Source organism: Eubalaena glacialis, chromosome 19, assembly GCF_028564815.1.
Source record: "Eubalaena glacialis isolate mEubGla1 chromosome 19, mEubGla1.1.hap2.+ XY, whole genome shotgun sequence".
Classification (NCBI taxonomy): domain Eukaryota; kingdom Metazoa; phylum Chordata; class Mammalia; order Artiodactyla; family Balaenidae; genus Eubalaena; species Eubalaena glacialis.
Genome location: NC_083734.1, coordinates 7,573,365 through 7,598,030, shown reverse-complemented (window position 1 = coordinate 7,598,030; position 24,666 = coordinate 7,573,365). Strand labels below are relative to the sequence as shown.

Below are 24,666 nucleotides of genomic sequence, written 5' to 3'. Positions count from 1 at the left end.
TTTAAGGAACCTCCATACTGTTCTCCATAGTGGCTGTATCAATTTACACTCCCACCAACAAACAGTGCAAGAAGGTTCCCTTTTCTCCACACCCTCTCCAGCATTTATTGTTTGTAGATTTTTTGATGATGGCCATTCTGACCGGTGTGAGGTGATATACCTCATCGTAGTTTTGATTTGCATTTCTCTAATGATTAGTGATGTTGAGCATCCTTTCATGTGTTCGTTGGCAATCTGTATATCTTCTTTGGAGAAATGTCTATTTGGGTCTTCTGCCCATTTTTGGATTGGGTTTTTTTTTTTAATACTGAGCTGCATGAGCTGCTTGTAGATTTTGGAGATTAATCCTCTGTCAGTTGCTTCGTTTGCAAATATTTTCTCCCATTCTGAGGGTTGTCTTTTCGTCTTGCTTATGGTTTCCTTTGCTGTGCAAAAGCTTTTAAGTTTCATTAGGTCCCATTTATTTTTGTTTTTATTTCCATTTCTCTAGGAGGTGGGTCAAAAAGGATCTTGCTGTGATTTAGGTCATAGAGTGTTCTGCCTATGTTTTCCTCTAAGAGTTTTATTGTGTCTGGCCTTACATTTAGGTCTTTAATCCATTTTGAGTTTATTATTTTTGTGTATGGTGTTTGTTAGGGAGTGTTCTAATTTCATTCTTTTACATGTAGCTGTCCAGTTTTCTCAGCACCTCAGTGGTAGATTTACCCCGCGTTCTTGGAGTGACCAGACGCTATTTTACTCATTTGTATATTCCTAGTAGTTAGCACAGCGCTTGTGTGGAGCGCTGCCTGACAAACTTTTACGAGCTTCCAGGGTAGTTCCCTGAGAAGATGTAGGGGGACTCTGGCCTCTGCCTTAAAACCCTATTCAACCTGAGACGGGGCTTTCCTGAACCAAACCTTCGTGTTTGTTTCCCTCATGTCATAGTGGGAGATGACTCTTTGGACAATCTCCCCCTCCTCCCACCAAAGCAGTGGTTAACCTAGGAGTGAGTACTTTTTATTTCTGCCCTAATCTCAAATTTAAACCAAAAGCAATCTCTCCCTGTCCCCACATACATGCACCTGAAAATAGGCCAAATGACTTTATCAAGCCATCTGCATACCGAGATTTCAACATCGGGCATAAATACCACCAATGAACCATTTCCACACCGGGAAGAGAAAACAAATAGAATGACACAGCCCCAAATTGAAAACAAAGCAAAATTTATTGCATGTGAAAAGCAATCACATGGAAATTAAGTATAAGGGTCAGGAACCATGAAAATACATATTTCGCATATTTTCTGTCCTGTTCCCGCGTAGGATCACTCACTCTTCACTCTCATGGACCACCATCTGGGGAGAAAGTGGGCATTTTGAGTTCTGTCAGATGGCAGAGCCGCATTTCCGGCCACTCCCCCTCCCAGCGAGCATCTGGGGTTGCTTGCTTGTCTGTCTCCTCAGCGGGACACGGGATATTCCTTGGATCGCAGGCAGATACACGAGTGCAGACGTGGCGGCCGTCACCCCACAGCCTGAGAGCCTGGTCCTCAGAACAGCCCAGGGATCTAGGAACCTACGCCTACAGTGAGCGCAGAGACGGCGGCCGGCCGGCAGAGGGCGCCCGAACCCACGCAGGAACCGCTCGCCGCTTGTCAGGACGGTGTGCTACTGGGACTCACAGACCTGGGTTTAGCCGGGCTCTACGCAGCTACGTGGCTTTAAGCAAATCCTTTCCCTTCCTGAGCCCGAGACTGACCAGTTCTAAAGTCGAAGGTTCTCCAAGGTCCCGTCCATCACGGCGGGTTCCTCCCCGGGAGCCACACCTCCCGCCGCATCGCCCTCCCCACCCAGTGCCGCGGGACCACCTACCCGGCTGGAGGTGAAGTCTCTGGTCTTCGCGCGCAGCTTATTGACTTGAGATTCAGCAATATCGGCCCGTTCTTCAGCCTCCTCCAGCTCATGCTGAGCTTTTCGGAACTTGGTGAGATGAGCGTTGGCTTGTTCATCCTAAAAGCAAAGAGCCGGGGCGGGTACGATCAGCGAGCGCCTCCCTGGGGCTCACAGGGAGAAGCAGGCCCGGCGCCGCGCTGGGGTCCCGCTGACTTACAGCCTCCTCGGCCTGCCTCTTGTAGGACTTGACCTTCACTTGAAGCTTGTCCACCAGATCCTGTAGTCTCAGCACGTTCTTCCGGTCCTCTTCGCACTGAGAGAGAGAACGTGGGGCGGTACTCAGCCAGGGGCCGGCGGGATGCAAGAGGCCCCAGTTCTCTGGGGCTGAAGGATTTCTCCCTGCTGTCTGGAGAGAGTTCCCGGGGGGCTGTTCGCACGGCACAGAGGACATGGCCGTGGGGTTTCTGTGCGCTTGCCTGGTACGTTAACTCCTTGACCCGCCGCTCATGCTTCCTCAGGCCCTTGACAGACTCGGCGTTCTTCTTCTGCTCCGCTTCAAGCTCACACTCGAGCTCTCGGATCTGGGGGAACGTGAGTCAGTTAGCCTGGGGCTGGAGCGCGCACGGGAGAGGCCGGAAGGCTCTGCGGAGGCGGGGGTCTGCCCTGCACGTACCCGCGCCTCCAGCTTCTGCATCTGCTTCTTGCCGCCCTTCAGGGCCAGCTGCTCAGCCTCGTCCAGGCGGCGCTGCAGGTCCTTCACCGTCTGCTCCAGGTTCTTCTTCATCCGCTCCAGGTGGGCGCTGGTGTCCTGCTCCTTCTTCAGCTCCTCGGCCATCATGGCCGCCTGGAAAGCACACCATCCCGCTCAGATGCTCAGACCCTTGGTCCCGCTCAGACCAAGGTCAAGTGCTTGGGGCTGTCGAAATCTGGGTACCCGGAGGACCAGAGCCATGCTGATGACAAAGGACAGTAGGGAACGGGATGACTGAGCCCACAGCTCCACCGCGGGATCTGAGAAGAGCTGCACCAGGCACGTAACAAGCTGAGAAGGGAAACCTTCAAGGGCTGGATGGGAAATAGCTTCCTCCCTTTCTTAAACTGGCCTCCTTGGGACCTCCCCAACTCCAAGGAAATTCCTTCTTTCCTTATCACCATTATCACCAACCCGTGACTTAGAGAATTCTGAGTTCATAACCTAGCATCACGGGTGTGGGGTAATGAGGCTAAAGGAAGGCCTCTAGGGAGCTGGGGGTGCCTGAGCAAGCAGGGAGGAATCGTCACGAGGTTGTGCCCTCCATCGAGCAGCAGGTGGCGCTGTGGGGGCCAGAAGCCCAGAACCAAGGCCTCTGGAGCAGGAAGGCTGGGTGCTGGTGGGAGGGAAGCCAGCTTCCTGTGAGGTGACATTTGGTGGGATCCTGACATCTGAGGGTCTCATTTTTATATTTGGAATCAGTCATACGTTGAAGGAAAGAAGAGCATACCTCTCCAAGGGCATAAGAAACGAATATAATCCCTTCCGGTCTTTTTTTATCCATACTCCATCATTTCTTATGTCCACCATTTAAATGTGCGGGAGGAGACATGCTGAGTTCCCGGGGAGGTGGGGAGCGCTTCTGGAGCAGAACTCACACCACATGTGCCCTGGGAAGGCCCCACCCTGTCTAATGGGTTGGAGAGGAAGGGGGCTTTGAGGAAATGCAATCCTGCCAGCCACGCAGGGCAGGGAGGAGCCTCACGTCCGTGATGGCCTTCTTCGCTTTCTCTTCAGCATTCCTCGCGTCCCTGCTGGCATCCTCAACCTCACTCTGGAGCTGCATGAGGTCTGTCTCCAGCTTCTTCTTGGTGTGGATGAGACTGGTGTTCTGGGGCGGGAGGAGTGGAGTTACCCAGGCGTGTCCGAGCGCAGGTTCCCCCCCCCCCCGCCTCCCCTCCCCTCCCCTCCCCTCTCCTGACCTGGGTGTGCAGGAGCTGGACGCGCTCGCTGGCGTCCAGGAGCTCCTGCTCTGCCATCTTCCTGCTCCTCTCCGTCTGCTCCAGGGTGGCCCGCAGCTCCTCGATCTCGGCCTGCAGCAGGTTGGCTCTGCGCTCCACCATCGCCAGCTGCTCCTTCAGGTCCTCTTGGCCCCGGACAGCATCATCCAGGTGGAGCTGGGTATCCTGGCCAGACAGTAACAGAAACGTCCGGCTGAAGTTGAGGCCTGAGGACCATGAGTCCAGCCGACAGCTGTGCGTGTCTGAGGGTGGGAGAGGCTTCCCACCAGGGAGCTCGCAAACCTTCAGCTGCCCCTGGACGCTCCGGAGGTGTTTGAGGGTCTCTGCGGCCTGGCGGTTGGCGTGGCTCAGCTGGATCTCGATTTCGTTCAGGTCCCCCTCCATCTTCTTCTTGATCCTGATGGCCTCGTTCCGGCTCCGCACCTCGGCGTCCAGGGCGCTCTGCATCGTCTCTACTGCCCTCTGGTAGTTCCTCTTCAGCTGCTCGATCTCTTCGTCTTTCTCGGCCACCTTTCTATCGATTTCTGATTTCACTTGTGAGAGTTCCAGCTGGATTCGGAGGATCTTGGCCTCTTCATGCTCAAGAGCGGCCTTTGAAGAACAAGAACAAGACAGAAATAGTACCAGTGATGGGCTAGAGCCTGCTACACTACTCTTTGGGGCAAAAAAACTCCAATAGAATGTTTGTAATTCTAACTCTACAATATTCAAAACTATCTTTTTAAAAAAAAATCCCTAACTTACCTTCAGTGCAGAAATAGAATGTTTCATTGCACTTTGTTTTTATTATACTATCAAACAATAACATTTAAATCATCCCATTTCTTAGGCGCTTAAGGCACTTTATAGATATTTTAAATTCATCTAAGATTTTTGTAAAATCTCATTTTTAGACCTATTTTAATGTAATGATTTTCTCCAGTAAGTTCAAGATAATTCACAGGTATTCACGGGTATTAGTCCATGCAATTTGATAGGAAAGGAGCCGGCATTAGGACCGTGACTTTACAGACCCAGATCGGGGCCGGCTGGCCTCCCAAGCTGGAGCCCCACCATCACAGCATCTGCTCCAGGCCAGTGCCTCGCCGGCGTTCTGCTCACCTCTGCCTCCTCAAGAGCCAGCTGGATATCAGCCTTTTCCAGCTCGACCTGCTTTCTTGATTTCTCCAGTTCATGGATGGTTTTACCGTTTTCAGCGATTTGTTCTGTGAGATCTGCTATCTCCTCTGCAAAGAAAGAGGTTTGGTTGCCTTGGAACGTTCTCTGTGCAGTTTTCCAGGCAGAGTAAGCACCAACCGAATGCTTTTAACTAGTTTATCACAGTTCTAAGGACGTTGTTTCCTAGAGATAAGATACTGTATATAGAGAGACTCAGAAACAACCCCTCGGATCTGAACGCTTCCTGTGTGTGCAGTAACGGACTCTCGCGTAGGGGTTTGGGTCCTGCAGTCACGGCCCTCCAGCCCCACGCTCTGGCAATAGCATGAAGCAGGATTTCAGACAAATTGCTTACGCTCTAAATTCTTATTTTCCCGTTTCACAGTTTCAAGTTGATCTAAGGCTTCTTCATAGGCATTTTTCAGCTTGAAGAGCTCAGTACTCAGGGAGCGGGACTCCTTCAGAGACGCCTCCAGCTCCGCCTGGCTCTCCTCACACTTGGTCTTCCATTCGGCGAGCACCTGCAGCACCGGGGAGGAAGGCGCCTCTGTTCACGAGCTGCCCTCCTCTAGTTTCTATCTGAGTACACCCGTGAGGGTGAGCGCTCTGAGAATTGGGGCCGCCTCTGCCAAGTCGCTTGCCTAGCCCCTTGTTCCTGACTGTTGACTAACCAAGATTTCGTTGCATAAATTGACTCAAGATCAGTCACTGGTCAGTAACCACTGCCCTCTATAAAAAGCAAGTGGATCCTTTGAGAAGGAATTAGCTGGGCCGAATTGCCCTTTTCCCAATATGAAAATGGCCCTGCACTTCTAAATATTTCATTAAAACTTTGTTTCAAATCAACCTTACCTGTCATACTGAAGGGGAAGCTGCCACAAAGCCTCGCAGTGGGACCCGAGTTGGATTCCCACATCAGCCCCCCAGACAGACGAGCCGTGTTGGGGAACAAAAACGCTCGGGACTGGACAACACTGGAGGCGGTGGCTCGTTTCCACTGACAGTGTTTGAAAGGGACCTCCAGCTGCATCCCACTCCCACTCTGTTTCAGGGGCTTGCCCGAGGTCACCCTGCTACGGGGGCGGAGTCAGGCGCCAGCAGGTGCCCCTGCGTCGCGGTGCTCAGCCGGCAGGGCGCTCGCCCCGCACCTTGTCAAAGTTCCTCTGCTTCTTGTCCAGCGCGGCGGCCAGGGAGTTGGCTCTGTCCACGTCGACCATCAGGTCCTCCACCTCTGCTTGCAGCCTCTGCTTGGTCTTCTCCAGGGAGGCGCACTTAGCATTCACTGCCTCAACCTGCTCCTCGGAATCCTGAAGGCGCTGAGCAAGTTTTTTCCTGGAAGATGAAAGAGAAGCAGATGCTTTAAGTTTCAATCCTCCTGAACATCACTGTTCATCAAGTTGGAATCACTCATTTATGTGATTCAAACGCCGATTTCCTTTCATAAGCCCAGGAGAACTTCCTGTCTGCTAAAAATCAGTGATCAATAGCCTGCCTTTTCTCTAACCAAGGTCAAAGTCGTTTGTCTCAATGAAATGTGCTAACACCAGGTCCCTCTACTGGCACAGAACTGCCTTAAAAGACATAAAAGATGGGGAAACATCGTAACAAATTCACTCCCGAGTAGTTCTAAAGTCGGTGCCTTCTGTCACTCGATCATCTAGGAGTTCTGTTTCTTCTGAAGACAAATAGAGTTGTGTACTTGGCCTCCTCCAGCTCCTCTGTGCGCTGGATGGCGTCCGTCTCGTACTTGGTCCTCCACTGGGCCACCTCGCTGTTGGCCTTGGACAGCGCCCTCTGCAGCTCGGCCTTGGCTTCCTGCTCCTCCTCATACTGTTCCCGCAGCAGGTCACAGTCGTGGCGGGAGGACTGCAGGGCGTGGGCCAGGGCGCTCTTGGCCTGCAAAAGTCAGGACAGAGGAGAGGCCCCAGTGGATGACTATTTTAGTGCCGTGTGCATGATGCAATCCAAGTGTGTTCCCGCTGTCATCACCTATGCGTAAAGTTGCCTTCTGTTTCTGCAGGCGGTACTGGGAGACTAGGTCAGGGAGCACTCCCGCCGGTGACGTACCTTGCTCTCTTCCTCTAATTGCCTCTTGAGCTCTTCTACTTGCTGGGTAAATGCTTGCTTGCTTCTGGAAAGTTGTGATACTATGCTCTCCTTTTCTTCCAGTTGACGACTCAGCTCACCTGTGTCCAGAAGGAAAATATTTTCATTTCATTCACTCACTCACCAGGTTCCTACTGTATGTAAGGCACTGTGCTGAGATCTGGGGAGAGAGGAAATTATAAGGTGCGGTCCTTTCTTGGCGGTGAAGGGATGTGTCCATGAAGAGGAAACTGAAAGCACACCCTGGTAAGATACTGTTGTAAACTTCCAGAAGCATGGAGTAACTTTTGTCAATAAAACTTAAGAATAATTGTAAACCAAGACCTCACCACCTAAACACTCTCATCAGACCTTTCAGTGGCTGGTGCTTCCAGCTGTTTGCTGATTTGTCACTGGGGGAAATACTGCATCTCTTAGCTGCGTTCCTTAGGACTTCTAGCTTTAGGAGTTTGAAGTTGGATTTTTGGGTGGCTACGGTGGTTCTGGTTTATATGCTTATGTCGAGGTAAGAGAAGAAGAAGGTGGGGGAGAGGCCTTCGGACTCCAGGGGTGAACTCCCAAGATCATGGTAGAAGTGGTCCCTGAACTTCTTTCTGTCACTGTCTTGGTCGAGCTGCTACAAAGGACTGGTTCACCTGTGATGATGGGCTGGAGGACCAGCGCTGGGGGAGCCATGTTTTCTAGGTGAAAGTCCCGGATAATGTTCCCCTATATTTTAATCACACACCAAGAGCCTACACAAGTTGGCCGTGTTTCTTTCTTTACTGTTTAAAACGCTCCACTGCAGACAACGAATCTGCAGTAATGTGCAGCGAGAAGTAGAAGAGCCATGGGGCTTGGTTCCTAGTCCCATTTGTGCCCTCTAGGTGCTTTTCGAGGCAGGGTTACGTTAATTTTGAAAGCGCTCGAAGCAGGCGGTGTTCTGAGTCCCTCCTCATTCCAGTACACGCCTCTCTCATGCTTACTGAACTCTCAGTGCTCTCCTCCTTTGGGACATTCTAAACGGCGCTTTCGTGGGGTATTCTGATTGCCTCTCTCCTGAAAATCTGCTTCCCTAGAAATCCTCCCCCAAACAAACCCTGCCTTTCGTTCTGACCAGCTGCCCTCTGTGGGTGTCCAGGAGGCACCGCCCCTGCCCTTTCCCGTCGCTCACCGGCCTCCGTCTGCAGACGTGACTTCTGTGTGGTCAGTTCACTCAGGCTCCTCTGACTTTCCTCGTTCTTGCCCCTGGCCTCGCTTAACTGATCCTCCAGAGTGCGGCAGATTTTTTCCAGATTCGCCTGCAGGGTTGAGAAGGGGGAGGAAGCTGAGTCAGTGCTCAGGTGGGAAGGACGCAGGGTCCCCCTCACCTGAGGATGAGGCGCCCCCCCACCCCGCACCTTGGACTTGGACACGCTCTCCACGTTGCTGCCGAGGTCGTCGAGCTCCAGCTTGAACTCGCTCTTCTCCTTCTCCAGCTTCTGCTTGACCCTCTGCAGGTTGTCAATCTGCTCCCCCAGCTCGGCCACACTGTCCGCGTGCTTCTTCCTGAGCGCGGCCGCCGTGGCCTCGTGCTGCAGGGTGGCCTCCTCCAGGTCCCGGCGCAGCTTCAGGAACTCGGCCTCCCGCTTCTTGTTGAGCTCTATCTGGGTGGATGTGACGCCCCCCGCCTCCTCCAGCCGCTCGCTGATCTCCTCCAGCTCCCGGGAGAGGTCAGAGCGCTGCTTCTCTGCTTTGGCGCGGGAGGCCCGCTCCGCCTCGATCTCCTCCTCCAGCTCCTCGGTGCGGGCCTGTGAGGAGGGCAGGCCGTCCCACGACACTCTTGACTTCCAGTGTCAACACCAGGCTAGTTTCCCCTCCCATTAGACAAACCAGCTCTTGGACTGCTCCCGGAACGATACCAATGCTGCGAATTTCCTCTGACATGAGTTTTTCCTGCCTCAACACAGGCATTACCCCTGCAGCGGCCACCCAGGATATAGTCCATTCCAACTGCATGTGGCCTTGAAATACTTCAATTATGTGCTTTGTCTACAATTACGGAAAAACTGTTCATCACTACTGTGTCAGCCTAGCAGAAAGGAGACCCACGGTCCTGCCCGCTTTGCTCTAATGACGTGCAATAGACACCCCCCCACCCACTGTACGTGACCACATGTGAAAGAAAAGTCCCAAACGCCTCCTACCTGTAGCTCTTTGATTTTCTTCTGAAACTGCAGGCCCAGAGTCTGCTCATCTTCCACTTTGCTTTGCAGTTGACTGTACTCGAAATCCTTCCTGTGAAGGGAAATGCGGAACGTGTGAAGACCAAATACCCGGGAACTGGAAATCTGAACTTGCTGGTTTCGGGGCGCACTTCTTGAGCCTTTCATCCAGCTGTTGCTTGTCATTCTCCAGATCCAATATGGACTCGTGGGCAAGCTTCAAGTCTCCCTCAAGCTTCCTTTTGTTCCTTTCCAGGTCTACACGAAGCTTCTTTTCTTGTTCTAGGGAGCTTTCCAGCTGCAAAAGGCACCATTTCCTTTTGAGAACAAATGCTTTGCACCAGAGGATTCTCGGGGGCTCTTCCTACCCCGAAGCCCAGGCCTCCCGGTTAGCATCCTTTACTCACATCATCCACCTGCTGTTCCAGTTTACTCTTGATTTTGCTCAAAGAACTGACTTTGTCCTCTTCAGCTTGGAGGTCATCCAGGGTCTGCTGGTGGGCCTCCTGGAGGGCTTTCTTCTCCCTGGTTAACTTTGCAATGGTTTCATCCAAACCAGCGAGTTCCTCAGTAAGGTTTTTAACCTAAGAAGAAGCCACAGGCAATTATAAGAAGAGATCAAGTCGGGTTTGCATTGACCACATCAAGCTGGAAGGGCCCACAAAGAGTGTACCACCTTGTTCTCTGTGGCATGTTTCTCCTTCTCAACCTTGGCCAGTGTCAGCTCAAGGTCATCTATGTCTTTCTTCAGTTCCGAACATTCGTCCTCCAGTTTCCTTTTCTTGGCCGTCAGCTCAGCATTGATCTCTTCCTCATCCTCAGCTCTCTCAGTCACCTCCTTGATCTTTGCCTCCAGCTGGAGCTTGGCTTTGATCAGTTGATCACATCTTTCCTCTGCATCCAACAAGTTTTCACTTTCCTTAAAAAAAAAAAAAAAAAATCACGATTTCCTTTAATGGTTAAAAGATAAGATTTGTGACATTCCAGTATTTTGTTATATATGGAGTCCTTTATGAAGCATCGCAACTAAAAAGCAAAACTCCCACCAAAAATCGTTTTCTTAAATAATCAAATCTAGAAGGAAAGTTTTAAAAAAATTCCTAAACACCTACAGCTTGTACTTGGAGCTGCAGGTCATTCTTCTCTTGTACTAGAGTCACCAATTTTTCCTCCAATTCCTTCCTTTTTGCCTCTGACTTGGCGAGTTCATCTTTAGTTTTCTGGAACTCTTCCTTCATGGTGGCCATCTCCTTCTCCGTCTCCGCACTCTTCAGCAGGGGCTTGATCTTGAAGAAGAGTTTCATCCAGGGCCAGTGCTTGACGTTCATGAAGGCTCGGATGTTGTACTGGATGCAGAAGATGGACTCCCTAAAAACAAGACATCAGTTTTTTTCTAAGAGAGACTCCCCACTCCTCCCGAAGAGCTCAGGTCTGAGCACAGACCCCGCTCGACCTTCTCTGCACCATCTTCTGGAATTCCACACGCATGAGGAACCCTCTGCACACGGCTTGCGTCCGGGTGATCAGCTTGGCCAGGCGGTCATCCCGCATTTCCTCCAGGGTTCCCAGCAAGCCAGCCTTGAAGAACACCTTGAGGGGAGAAGGATGACTTGAGTCAGTTTTCTGGAGAAGTCTAACGGGGACCACACGCCAACATCTGTCAGAGCTGATGCAGTACCTTGGTGTGTCCAAACTTGTACTGAGTGTGGTCAATGTCGATGGATGCCAGCAGCTTTTCACATGCCTTCTTGCTGTCGATGAACTGCCCCTCAGGGATGGCGCTGGCATTCAGCACTCGGTATCTGCCGTTGTGGACACAGAAACATCGTAGACTATTAGCAAAGACATGAACTTTGGAAACCAGTTCAGGCCTCTCTTCCAAGAGGCAAGAAGGCCAAGGTCCAGAGAGGGATGGAAGCTTGCTCTTGGTCACAGGCCAGATAGTGGCCTAGAATCTAGGCCTACTGACTCTTAGGCCAGGTGTTTTTCTGATGTGTTGTATATCAGATAAGCTCCTGAGAAAATGTGGGAGAAAACTGTATACCTTGGCCGAGTGGTAGGTTAATCATTCTACACGGAGTCCATAGCTGTTCTTTTGAAACGGGTCTTTTCATACCAGTATTTCTCCCTCTCAAGTTCCAGCATTTACACATCTTCTCAAGAAGCAAGTAGAACATTTTTATTACACACCTTTGTTTAAAATCCCCATAGAGAATCCTGTTCGGGAACCCCTTCCTGCAGATGCGGATACCCTCCAGAACACCGTTACAGCGCAGCTGGTGCAGGACAAGGCTGTGCTCCATGGCCCCTGAGAAGAGAAGCAACAAACGTCAGCTTCACACAGAACCTGAGTGCCACCTTCAGAGCCAGCGGGTGTCTTACCTGGGGTTTTGGTTTCGTTGGGAATTATACAGCGCACAAAGTGAGGGTGGGTTGTTCTTAAATTTGACATCAGCTTGTTCAGGTTTTCCTAAAAGAAAAAGATTAAATTTGATAGTGAGCCTCCGATAGGCTTTTACAAACACGGAGATACATTGTAACCAAAAAATAAGATATGTATTTTAAATTTATCATAAATTCTAAGGAATAAAGATATTATTTAACTCTTTCTTTTAATAATCCTTTGGCTAGAAGTGTAGGCAAATAACTGATATAACAGACTTTTGCTTCACAGTGAACCACCAGAGACTAACCAAGTACAAAATGCCCTCTGAAATCAACTCAAGAGAAGTATCCAGCTCCACTGGGCACCTGACATGCTACTGCCTGTGTCCTTCAGGCAAGTCGGAAAGTTTGTACTGAGGACTCGCCTCCCGGGCCAGCCAGCACGCCCAGCTGATGCCGTTTAAAGTGCTAGTTCAGTTCTGGTCCTCCATTTATTAGACCTCATCTGTATATCATCACACTGCCACTCACCCTCCCTAAGTGGCAGTAACCAGATTAAGACCACATCACTATCCTTGAGTAAATCAAGTTTAGCATCTCTACCTTGCTCATTTTGAGATGACTTAAACCAATTACAAGCAAATAAATTGGTATCTTCCTTACCCTGAAAAGGGCAGAGACGGTTTGGAAGGAAGAACCCTTTTTCTTGGCAACTTTCTTCTTTCCGCTGTCAGCTGAAAGAAAGAAAAGATGGCATGTGCTGTTAGCAGACCTACAGAGCTGTTCCAGTCCTGTGGGCTGAGTGGAGTGAAAAAGTGTGGGTCCAAGGCCCCCCGCGCAGTCTGTTACCGTCTGCCGTGGCGAAGGTGGCGTAGAGGTGTGCCAGGAGCCTGTTGGAGGACTTCTGGTACAGGCCGACCACCGTCTCGTTCAGGGGGTCCTTGTTCTTCTCCAGCCAGCCCGAGACGCTGTAGTCCACGGTGCCCGCGTAGTGGATCAGCGAGAAGTGGGCCTCGGCCCTGCCCTTGACCACCTTGGGCTTCTGGAAGTTGCTGGACTTGCCCAGGTGCTGGTCATACAGTTTGTTCTTGAAGGAAGTGTCTGTGGCCTTGGGGAACATGCACTCCTCTTCCAGGATGGAGAAGATGCCCATCGGCTGGACCAAGGCAGAGTGCATATGGGGTAAGTATGAGCTGCAGTGTCAAGCAGCAGGCCGGCGAGGGGCGGTTACTGAGTGCACACAGCAGGTACCTTCTCGATGAGCTCAATGCAGGCGGCCAGGTCCATCCCGAAGTCGATGAACGTCCACTCGATGCCCTCCTTCTTGTACTCCTCCTGCTCCAGCACGAACATGTGGTGGTTGAAAAACTGCTGCAGTTTCTCGTTGGTGAAGTTGATGCACAGCTGCTCCAGGCTGTTATACTAACACCAAAACATAATGTTCACATGAAAAGTTAGACTTCTTTCAAAACCAAAGACCCATCAGCCTTCCTCCTCATGGTCTCGGGCTCTCGCCAGCTCATTTATGCTTTCAGGTATGGGCACATTCTTGGGCTCAGCTGAGATCACATGTCCTTGGAGTCTTCTCTGATCTCCAGCTGGAAGATGCTTCTCCTGAGTCCACGGTCTGGGCCTCTCCTGGGCGCTGGCCACGGTCTGCCTTATCTGTAGTTGGTCTTCTGTGTGCCTTACATACTTCTTGTTGTCCTCTACAAACCACAAGCTCATCTTTTTTTCACCTGCAAGTCTTATACCTGGCAGACATCAAATATATGCTTTGATGAATGGCTATATGCTTCTAACCCAGAGCCAGTAGGATATTTATGTAAAATATCACATGGTTGGCTTATTGTCAACTTCTTCTCTGTTTCTGGCTCTCCCTATTGTCAGTAATTGCATTTGATTTTTTTTTTTCTTTTATCCATTTGAGGATGTCTTTAAAATTCCACTTGACACAAGCCTTCCTCCCTCTTAAAATAATACAAACCCTTCCACGTTCTCTTCTACCTGATCCAACCTCCATCTAGTTTTCCTCCAAGATGTGATACTGGATGACGTGTGGGCTGCCTTGACATCTTGCCTATAGGATCACAAAAACCAGCCCCCAACACAAAGCCAAATGAGTATAACACAAACCTCAAAGATCTCAAAGCCCGCGATGTCCAGGACGCCAATGAAGTGCTGTCTTGGCAGTTTGGTGTCCAGCTGCTGGTTGATGCGGGTGACCATCCACAGGAACAGCTTCTCATAGACGGATTTGGAGAGGGCGTTCACGGCATGGTGCACCTGTGCGGAGGGACCAGCCAGTGAGTCTGGAGGCAGCGGCCGTCGGGTGCTGCGTCCTTTCCCAACCTGCGGCAGCCACTTACCTGGTCCACAGTCTGGCCCTTGGTAACATACTCATTCCCAACTTTCACTCTGGGGAAGCACAAAGCTTTCAGGAGGTCCGAAGAGTTCAGGCCCATCAGATAGGCTGTCTTGTCAGCCACTGGCAGGAAAAGAAGGCTGATTACAAGGGAAACCCCTGATGCTTGGCAAAGTGGAAGAACCACTCTGAAAATCATCCGGATGTTTCCACGCTCAGCTCAGCCCATCTTTGTGTGTTTACGTTCCGTGTCTCTAAACTGCTTACCTATGGCCAGTGGGAGCTGAGTCACTCAGAGAATATGATAGATTTTATGAAAAGGCGGCACTGGGTTCCAGAAAACCCTGGTCACTCCTTACTGTGTCTGAAGCAGGACCATTCTAGTGATTCAGCAGACGGGGCAGTAACCGTGCCTGTAGGCATCTGAGCCCCGAAGAGGTTCACCTCTCTAGGCAGAAGAAGGAGTAAGCGCTTTCAAAAGAGGCCCCGAGTGATCTCAGCTGGACGCCCCCAGCCCTGGCGCACGGCCGACGCGGTGACGTGGTACCTTCAGTTCCGTCGGGCTCTGCCTGCTCCTCCCGTTGCTTCTGCTTGAACTTCATGTTCCCGTAGTGCATCACGGCGCCTGTCAGCTTGTAGAGTCCAGATTTCTCCTCTGGGGTGAATCCCAGGATGTCAATGGCACTCTGGCATCGGAGGACAGCACGTCAGCCGGTTGACCCCAATGATGGAGGAGGAGCCCCGCGCCCACCCCTTTCTCCCCTGTCTGCTTACATCCGTAGCCAGCAGCTCCTCGGCATCGTCAATGCTGGCCACCAGGATCTCACCCTGGCTGATGAACGGGTAGTCATAAGGGTTGGTTGTAATAAGCAGCAGCTCTGCAATGATGACCATTTAGAGGAGGTCACATGGATGCAAAGAAAACATCCACTAGGGGCTTTCAGCTTCTGTGTCCTCAGCTGAGACTTTTGCTGCTGGGGCCCAGGCTGAGTGTAGAGTTAGAAATCTCTTAAACAGTCTCTCGATACTCAGGCTGTGGCTGAATATAAAGTCCAGGGAAGACTCTGCAGCCCGCCCAGGCCATGTAGGGTAAGAACCACAGACAGAATATTTAAATTCTCTTGCTTTGCGTGCAAAGGGCACAGATCCATGTCGGTTGGGAAAGGTTAATCGGGAAAACTGGCCGAGTGTGGGCCAGGACAGAGCCATGGGGAGGGAAGCACAGATCATGTGGTAGAATCATAGTCTTTTCCAAAACCTGCTGAAAAGCTGCAGCCTATTTCCAGGCTTGGGCCCAGAAGGCTGAGCAAACACAGCCAGGGAGCAAAGAAGGGCACGAGGCCCCTGCTGGTGCGGGACGAAGGGCAGGGTGCATATCCACCAGCTGGTTGTTCGTCTGATTTTGCGTTGGCCTCACAGCATTTGGTGAAATGTTGGTTTCTGTGCCAGAACACCAGGGGGGCGCTAGAGGACCACTAAATGCTTGGTCATTCAGCCAGTTTCTATAAACCGGAGTTGAAGGCAATTGTGCCTCAGTCTTTTACTGTCCATTGGATTGCGTTTTTCAAATTGGCATGCCACTGTCAAAACAGCCGCATCCCATTTCTAAAACAAGCTTCCTCTGCTGGCTGCCGAGTCACCTGTGCATACACACAACTCTCTTTGGTCCACGCACCCAAAAGCCGAAATGCCTCAGACCAGCCCCTCTGGGGACGTCCTCACCTATGAGCTCGGGCTTCTTGTTGGAAAGAATCTGGTAGAAGATGTGGTAGCTCCTCTCAGCCTTCAGCTGGAAGGTTACTCTCGATTTTTCCAGCAGATCTAGGAACACAAACACAGGACTGTTTTCCAAACTGCTCCCCTGATGTCCCGAGACATCATCTCATCCCAGGGATCTACTTACAGGTTTCAATATCTGCAGAGGCCAGCTTGCCCGTGGTACCAAAATGGATTCGGATGAACTTGCCCTGTGGGGGAAGGGAGACCAGGTGTACCGTGACTCCAGGTGTTCCTACCCATCTCCTGGGGAATGTGAACGGGAACCTTATTCCCTGGTAATTTGAAGTGACGCATGTCCTCCTCTCCCTCTCCTCTTTCCGGTTGGCTGTGTCTCCTTTCTCCATCCCCTTGTTCCACACTGCCTCCAAACACCACTCCCCCACCCTCCCACCCCCAAGATGGTCAACAAAGTAAGAGAGATTCTGTTCAAGATGCAAATCACACCATATCACTTCCCTCTTAAAGGATCCCTCAGTAGCTTCCTGAATGAAACCCAAACCCCTTCTCCTGGCCTACAGACTCCGAGGCTCCAGGTCCCTCCCTACCACCGCTCCCCACCTCCCCTCACGGTGCCTGCCTCGCTGCAGCCCCTCGGACCCGCTGAGGTCCCCTGTCCTCGTCCTGTGGATCTTGGGGTTCACAGGCCAGCCCCCCCACCAAGAGGGCTTCCCTGCCAGCCCTGTCTAAAGGAGACCCGGCCCACAGTTACACTACCACATGCCCTCTTTACTGCACTGTCTACCAAGGAATCCTTGTCCCAGACTGTCTTGTTGATTTGTTTCCTTCTTTCGCGGTCCACCCCCAGGACTGCAGCCTCCCGGAAGCAGGGCCCTCGCCTACTTGCGGGCCTCAGAGGAGATCCCAGCTTGAGCCGGTGCAGACTCACAAAGCGGGACGAGTTGTCGTTCCTCACAGTCTTGGCGTTCCCGAAGGCCTCCAGCAGCGGGTTGGCGCTGATGATCTGGTCTTCCAGAGTCCCCTGGAGCAGGGAGTCAGGGCGGGAAGAGCCACACGCAACAGTGAGCTCCGCGGCCCCTGCTGCCTTTGCTCCTGCAGCCCCGGGTCGCCAGATCCTCCCTGCCCTGCTTTCCAACCTGGGGCCCAACCAAACCATCAGCACGCCTCACTCTTGCCATTCTGTTAGATTTGGCTCAAGCTGGGTGTCTTGACCTAAACCTCCTAATTTAACCCTTCAGTTCCTTGATTCTCCAGGTAGTTAGGTTATCGGTGTTCATTTCATACTGTTATATTTGTTTTGAAAGGCAAGTAGACACTACAGTTCTCTCCAATTGGTATGTGTGATTCTGGTGTATGTGAGCTGCTCCCAAACTGACTTTTCTTAGTGGAGGCTTAGGCTTAGGTTTTCTAGGCGATCACAGGATCTGGTCCTGTAACATCAACCACACGCTGGGTCGTCTAGGAGAACTGGCTGTCCTGCGAGACTTTAAATCCTGGCCTGCTCTCCCTTCCTTGCGGAGGTGGGGTGTCGCCTCCCTGTGCCCCCTCGTTCTGAAGTTAAGACAAAGGTTGGCAGTGGAAGCAGAGCAAGCCTTTCTCCTCTCCATACCCTCATTTTGGAGTCCTTCTTCTTGGCAAGGTCTCCAGTCGCTGCAATTGTTGCAAAGTACTGGATGACCCTTTTGGTGTTCACAGTCTTTCCTGCCCCGGATTCTCCGCTATTCAGAGCAGTCGAAAGAGAGAGACAGAGAAACAAGTCCCGTGAGTGTAAATTGGCCCCCTAAGATGTCACCTGAGCCACAGCAGACACACACCTCCCAACAAATGTGAGACCACTCGGAGAGGCAGGGGCCCCGGGGGAGAACGGCACGGCTGAGCGGGCTGGATGGGGAGCTCTAGCTTCCTGAGGCCTCACAGGCCTTCCTGCCCATCTCTCCCCAACGCCCAGCCCCACATCTTTGCATCACAGACTTCGTTCTCGGTACTTTCTCATTAACAAAACAGAGCAAGTGGCATCTTCCCCTTCTGCATTGGGGACAAAGGGCCACAGCTATGAAAACACTCTACACCTTGGATACTTACGTGATCAGAATAGACTGGTTTTCACGATCTGCCAAAGGGAAAAATAAAATAGAGTTGATAGCAATATAAAAAGAGCTTCCTCAACCTAAATGTCCATTGACAGAGGAATGGGTAAAGAAGGTGTGGGGGGTGTGTGTGTGTGTGTATATACACACACACACACACACACACACACACACACAGGAATACTACTCAGCCATAAAAAAGAATGAAATAGTGTAATTTGCAGCAACATGGATGGACCTAGAGATTATCATACTAAGTGAGAAGTAAGTCAGACAGACAAAGACCAATGCCATATGATATCACCTGTGTGTGATTATGTGACACAAATGAACTTATGTACAAAACAGAAACAGACTCACATAGGTAGAAAACAAACCTATGGTTACCGAAGGGGAAACGGGGTGGGGGAGGGATAAATTAGGAGTTTGGGATTAGCAGATGCAAACGACTGTATATAAAATAAACAACAAGGTCCTACTGTACAGCACAGGGAGCTATATTCAGTATCCTATAATAAACCATAGTGGAAAAGAATCTGAAAAAGAATATATATATATAACTGAATCATTTTGCTGTACACCAGAAACTAACACAACACTGTAAATCAACTATAGTCCAAGAAAAAAATTTTTAACAAAAATAAGAAGAGCGTCCCAGTTTTCCGCCATGTCTCCAGCAGTCAGAGTTCACTGCACAGTTCCCTTTCCCGCTAATATCCTATTTGGTCCTAGGTGGGAGCTTGAAGAGACTCCTCTTTGAGAATGAGGCTCAGAGAGGTTAAGCCCCCGCTCACAACCAGCCGCGGGCTTCTCACTGGATTAGGCTGAACCATATGAAATTGTCAGTCTTTGTTTGGGGCCCACAGAAATGTCAGTTTCGTATGAGGTAACCCATGCTTGCACTAAATCCAAACTTCTCACCAGGGCCTGCAAGGCCCTAAAATATGTGGCCTCTTTCGTCTTTTTTAAGCACCTCTACCTTCCTGTCCTTTGTGTGGAGGCTGCACTCTGGACGGCGCGGTGCAGGATCGCGTGGCAGCTTCCCTGAGCCCTCCCCCCCGCCTCTAGGCTTCCTCCTTGGAAACCTACCTGTGAGCATGAACTGATAGGCGTTGTCAGAGATGGAGAAGATGTGGGGCGGGGCCTCCTGGCGCTTTTTGCCCCGGTAGCCCTCCACCACCTCCGGGTTGTACACCGGCAGCCACTTGTAGGGGTTGACGGTGACACAGAAGAGGCCCGAGTAGGTCTGGGGGAGCGTAAAAAATATATATGTATGTATACATGGGTGTGTGCCTGTACACATAAAACCCTCTGCCTTTTTGTTACTTCACTTTTCTTTACAAGAAACTTGTAAAGGAGGCAAGATACGACTTCTCTTTATAGATGAGGCAGCTGAGACTCCAGAGGGTTGTAACTGACCTCCTGCCGCTGGTGGGTGCTGGCGCCAGGACCCCAGCCTCGGACCCACCTCGCCTGCCCGCCCCCTCCTTCCAGCTGCTCTCCTCCCGCCCCGTTCATCTCTCACCTTCTCATCTTGCATCACTCTCGTTGCCCTTTCTCCTTTTCACTCCCCCTCTTTTGCTGAGCAGCTCAGTCAGCACCAGTCCTTCTAGAGCCCATCCCCCCACAAGCAGCTCAGCCCCACCCCACCCCGTCAGAGGTCCCGGGAACCCAGCCAACGCGGGCACTGACGTAGATCATCCAGGAGGTGTAGCGGTCCTTGAGGTTGTACAGCACGGCCGGTTCATTCAGGTGCGTCAGCATTGCCATGTCCTCGATCCGGTCGAACTTGGGGGGGTTCATCGCGTACACGTCCTCTGGCTTCACCACCAGGGTCTGAAAGGGAAGGGGTACAGTGCACACCTGGCCTTCTCTTGTGCATTTTGCCCCTGCAGCTACCTGTCTCCCACACCCACATCAGAAGAAACAGGCGCTGGAGAAAACGCCTATTTGACAGGGAGGGGAGACGGGGCTGGGGGCGGCTTGCAGTGGTGGTGACGGAATGGGATTTGTTTCTGTTACTTGGGCTTTTTTTTTTTCCATCTCCGATGGGCCTGAGGTGAGGGAAGGATGACAGAAATGAGAAGAGGGTCTCTGTGGGTGGATGCGGGGATGACGCAGGCGCGGGTGCCAGCGGGAACCTCTCAGCTCCGTGATGCCGGCTGGGCCGAAACCCAGCTCCAGCAGCTCATGGGTTTCTGCTGTCTACTCAGGGAACACGGAGGTCCACTGGTGTTCCTGAGGCAGGTACCGAAGAGGAGGCCGGTGGCCTTGGGTCACCAGGCCGGTGCCCAGAGTTAGCCGGCATTCTGAGCTCTCCAAAAGCAGCTGCCAAGCCCCCACCCTGCATCTTGCCCGTTCACCCCCTCTGGCCCTTGCTTGTGAAAGAGAACCAGCCCCGCTCCCTTTCTGGGGCTGGAGTGTTACAAGCCAGGAGAAGGAACCACGAGGCAGAGCGGTGGTTCCAGCCTTTGTGCTCCCCTTGAGAGGAGAAGCCCCCTGCCCCAGTGCCCAGCGGGGCTGGAGGACCCTGGCATAGTGGGCGTGGAGCTCAGCTTCCTCTCCCCTGCTCTGCCCTCACCTCCTTCCTGTCTGAGACCTCCTTTGAAGATGGTCATTTTCCCCATCTCGCCTCTGGGCAAGGCGGTGGGAAACCTGCCTTTAAGTAGAGATTCACTTAAACCATCCATGCCATCAGCCCTCCCTGTGAGGGTCTAGAGGTCTTAGGTTGTCATTCATCAGGTCTACCTTCCGTGTTTCCGTGTGCCTTCATAAGCCCGTTCTTAACTCCATCATCTGAAATGTACTGAGAGCTGCTATCTGGAGCTTCAGTGCTTGCAAGCATCACAGGACAATTTCAGTGCCTTTTTCCTTCACATCCAACCCAATGACGCTATTTCCTTTACACTTCTCTTTTGGATCCCTCCCCGCCTTTTTTTTTTTTTTTTTAACTTTTCTTAGAACATTTCCAGATTCTTCTGGTCTAGATTCCAGAGAGTAGTGAAGTCCAGAATTCCTCCCAGCATGCCCACAGTACCTGGGCCAGAATGTAGTGGGCTACACTGCTCATTGCCTTCATGATATGGGAAGGCTGCTACGTCACATCGAGCTTGTGGTCCACTAGGATCCTTTATTCGCTTTCCTTACTTCCTTAGTTAGATGGCTATTGCTAGAAGAATTAGGGGGAAACCTAGGCTACCAAAGGAGAGTGTTCTAACAGAGGTCCTCCTACTGTTGGACTCCCAACTCCACACCCCTGGGATGCACAGGGCTGGTCCCCTCTGACCTAGAGTGACACAAACATTAACAAAAGCACCCGAACATGGATTGTTTTGGCCAGCCACAACCAGGTGGTTCTCCCACCGTGCAACCTGAGGCCAGTATTCACTCTGCTTCCTCCGAGGACACCTGGGACGCTAAGGCGGTGATGCCAGGTGAGGCATTCCGGTGCCAGAGCCACGTCTGGAGATGGCCAGGTATGGACCGGACGCACAGACTGGGCAGCCATGGGGAGCAGACAGAGGCCTGGCCGGCCTGCAGAGGGTGTGGACGGGGCTTACCCTGTTGTCTTCGGTTTCCACCGTGACCTTCCCATCCTGGGTACTCTTAATTTTCCCCTTGGTGTATTCTTCCTTCGAGTCGACCACAAAGCAGTAGGTTTTGGCATCAAAAGGCTGGTTCTGAGCCTCGATCCTCTCCTTTTCTGACTTCCGGAGGAAGGGAGCGGCTATGCCGAACACTTCCATTTCGGTGTCGCTGCTCATGGTGTCAGCTGGAAGGCGAACCCACCAGGTGAGCCCTGCTGCCCCCAGGCTCCAGCCCTGCCCCCGAGGGAGCCCTTCAAGGCGGAGCCCCGGGAGCAAGGCTGCCCTCCATCGACCCCCAGGAAAATCAAATGCACACATATTTATTGAGCAGCTACTCTGTGCAAAGGGCACGGAGCGTATGCAATCCAAGCTCCCCCATTAGCCGGGGCTCGGATGGGCAAAGGGACCCTAGAGGCGGGTGCAGTTCTCGGGACTCACTTTCCTCTTCTGCAAAAACCCAGGTGTTGCTGAGGGAAGATTTAAAAATAAACACCATCAGAAATAAACACCATTCTTCAAAGAGAGTGTGCTAAATGGCAAATAGCTGAGGAATTTGGGGACCTTTTTGACTCAAGGTGGCTACCTCCTCACAGGAGGAAACCGGCTTTTGCTTCCTTTGGTTCTGTTTTGAGAATAGAAGCAGCATCTGACATCAGCATCTACTCAGAGCATCTCCCCAGGTGCTGCCTCCTCTCCGCTCTGCTCCAGCCTAACCTGTCCTGGTCTAAGCTCTACAGGGCTCTCACCCTCCAGGCCATCGGAGGTGGGAGGAATTGGTACCCTGGAGACTTCTGAGCCAAGGGACCCGACCTGCTTCCTCACCTGAGGGTCACACCCACGGGAGGACAGCGGACAACAGCAGTCGTGGGAAATCAGACCTGCAATAAATACGCAGAAAGCAAGCTCAGGACACGGGAGTGTCTGGTGTCTGGGTCGGTTCTGAATCGGGTCCTGATGAACTAACCAAATAAGGATAAAGGACTAATAACTTAGAAAGAGCCTTACCCCAGAGACAAGCTGGAGGAGCAGATGGGACATGAACCACAGGTGAGCCACGGAGGTAGGAAAAGCCCCCAACCGCCCCAAACCTGGCTCCTACCAGCCCAGCACGGCACCCTCCTCAGTCTGCAGTGCCTCCCATTCAGAACTGGGCAGGAAGGACAGAATCCCTGTTAAAAAGGCCAGTGGTTCCAAGCCAGGATCAGGCCCCCTGTCTTCTGTGAACAGGGAGAAATCTCAAATTGGCCGCCGGACACCCGCCAGGCACGCAGCGCAGGTGGAGAAGGTGAGGGCAGGGGAGGCGGCGACCCCGCTGGCCTCTGCACAGATCAGAGGCGAAGGGCAGGCCGCGGTGACAGGCCGCGGCCCACGGAGCGTCGAGGGGAGAGCGGGCAGGAGGACGCGGGAGCTGCAGGCAGCGGGGTGGGCGTTGGGGCCCGAGGCCCAGCTCCGCCTCTAACTAACCTTACCAAAGCCAGGCAGGCCCGCACCAGGTGGCGTCCTCCAAGCCGCACTCGGAAAAGAGCCAGCGACGGGCACTGCAACTCTCCTCCACCCACAGAGCAGCTACAGAGGGGCTGCTGCCCGCGGGCTTTTATACCCCCCGCTAACGCCACCGCTCATTCCTTCTCTATATTTGGAAAGAGAATGACCGACACCACAAGCTGAGCACCAGCTCCTTCCTCACTCTTTTTTTGTCGTTGCCAAGGGAGAGGTATATATAGAAATGAGCAGGATCCATAACCGTTTTCCCACTGGAGAAAGCTGCAAGTTTGAGATGCCTTCCTTTGAACTTGGGGCCGGGGTGTCTTCACTCAGTGTGATGGGACAGCCTCGCTGGGGCTCCTGCCTAACTCCATCCTGCAGGCGCCACGGGCTCAGAAATCAGTGTGCAGCCCTGGGCAGCGGGTACTTAGAAATCTTGTCCTGTGGGAAAAGGGAGGAAGCCAAGGACAAAACAATTACAATCCTCTTGGAGTTTTGAGCAAGACTTTTGTCACAACACAGGGTTGTGCGATTGTAAAACTCGTGCCAGAAACAACAACGATCCCCTTCCTCCTCTTCCTTTCACTGTGTAACTTTCTATCTCATTAGTATCATTATTAACTTAATCCTTTCTTAAGTGCCAGTAAGACCAACAAGTAAATTAATGATGGGGGAGCTACCCGGCCAGACAGTATCCACAGCAACAGCTGCTTTAAGGACCTGCTGTTATTGAGATATGTTACCAATTAGGAAAGACCAGCTGCTGGCCTGGGTGGGGGGTAGGGGGATGGCATGGCCTGCAGAGAAACGGGGGGTGATGGGAGGGAGGTGTCTAACAAGTGTGGTTGTTTCTAAGTCAGGGTTGGAAAAATGAAGCTTCCGGAGAAGAATGAAGCTTCTTCCCCTTCTACTTTATGTCTGTTTTTTTTTCCCTATTTTTCCTGACAAATCTTTGGGAGGGTGGCCAGCGGGCATCCTATGGTCATTAATTTTAAAGAGTGTCAGCAGTTCCCACTTGAGAATAAGAGCTGCCCCTCCCAACGCACCCACACCAGGCGTGGATACGGAGGCCACTCGAAGAGGTGTGGGTAGGGCAAGGGGAGCAGGACTGTGGTCCCCAAGATGCAGGGACATTAATTAAGCACCCACTGTATGCTGGCCCCAATGCAGAGCACTTCAAGAAGGTACACAAGAAACGGAAGATGCAGCCTTTACCCTTAATGGTTTCTAGGATAAACGGTGACTCAATCGTTTTTGACATTTAGGGGATTTTAGATCAAAGCGCACATTTATGACGTGCCTGCTCTGTGAAGGCCAGGCAGGTGAGTGGCCACCAGCGGGGGAGTCAGGAAGTACGGAACCCGCTCGCTTGCCCCAGCAGCCTGCTGTGGGCTTGCTGCCTGTCACACACCCCCACGCCACCTCCTTGCTCCAGCTGGGACTGAAACCCCCATCCCTAGAGCCCCTCCTCATCCAAGAAGAGAGCCCGGCCCTCCTAAAGGGTGCATCTGAAGGGGAGCGGTCTGCCTGAGGTCCTGTCCTGCCTGCCCAGTGACATCAGTCCAAGTCTCTGTGCCATTGGCCAGGCATCTCCTTGGAGGCCTGGTCAGGACAGGTACATGTCACCTGTGGGAGCAGAGGCGTTAGCAAGCCCCATGGGGCTGAGGGACAGTGCGAGGGGCCCTGACCACACCTTGGGCGGTG

At 52.1% G+C, this 24,666-nt stretch overlaps 1 protein-coding gene across 2 annotated transcripts; it reads right to left on the bottom strand.

Annotated features, from left to right (window-relative positions):
• Positions 1–1,240: 1,240 nt before the first annotated feature.
• LOC133079560 (myosin-3) lies at positions 1,241–23,121 on the bottom strand. 2 transcript variants are annotated; one of them, XM_061175095.1, is made up of 41 exons: positions 22,947–23,121; positions 22,300–22,355; positions 21,451–21,662; positions 19,583–19,726; positions 18,980–19,136; positions 17,886–17,913; positions 17,413–17,521; positions 16,732–16,824; positions 15,970–16,033; positions 15,789–15,887; positions 14,841–14,944; positions 14,614–14,752; positions 14,071–14,189; positions 13,838–13,987; positions 12,953–13,123; positions 12,551–12,857; positions 12,365–12,435; positions 11,699–11,786; positions 11,507–11,624; positions 10,995–11,118; positions 10,770–10,906; positions 10,429–10,684; positions 9,993–10,235; positions 9,724–9,900; positions 9,469–9,614; positions 9,299–9,389; positions 8,513–8,902; positions 8,287–8,413; positions 7,095–7,213; positions 6,727–6,923; positions 6,176–6,359; positions 5,383–5,548; positions 4,971–5,095; positions 4,152–4,460; positions 3,831–4,034; positions 3,614–3,739; positions 2,551–2,721; positions 2,354–2,458; positions 2,095–2,190; positions 1,857–1,994; positions 1,241–1,340 (listed from the first exon to the last, which is right to left on the bottom strand). In XM_061175095.1, exons 3-41 carry the CDS (start codon positions 21,652–21,654, stop codon positions 1,314–1,316), a joined length of 5,823 nt encoding a protein of 1,940 aa, XP_061031078.1. In that variant the 5' UTR covers positions 21,655–21,662; positions 22,300–22,355; positions 22,947–23,121; the 3' UTR covers positions 1,241–1,313. The 2 variants fall into 2 exon arrangements, with proteins under 2 accessions (XP_061031078.1, XP_061031079.1); XM_061175096.1 differs by lacking the exons at positions 19,583–19,726; positions 21,451–21,662; positions 22,300–22,355; positions 22,947–23,121 and adding an exon at positions 19,416–19,437.
• Between the last annotated feature and the right edge of the window lie 1,545 nt (positions 23,122–24,666).

Coding starts and splice junctions, on each gene's coding strand:
- LOC133079560 (XM_061175095.1), bottom strand. CDS start 21,654: ATGAGCAGCGACACCGAAATGGAAGTGTTCGGCATAGCCGCTCCCTTC. Junction 6,924..7,094: donor AATTAGAGGAAGAGAGCAAG/GTACGTCACCGG, acceptor TGACTTTTGCAG/GCCAAGAGCGCCCTGGCCCA. Junction 6,360..6,726: donor GAGGAGCTGGAGGAGGCCAA/GTACACAACTCT, acceptor TTCATCTTCCAG/GAAAAAACTTGCTCAGCGCC.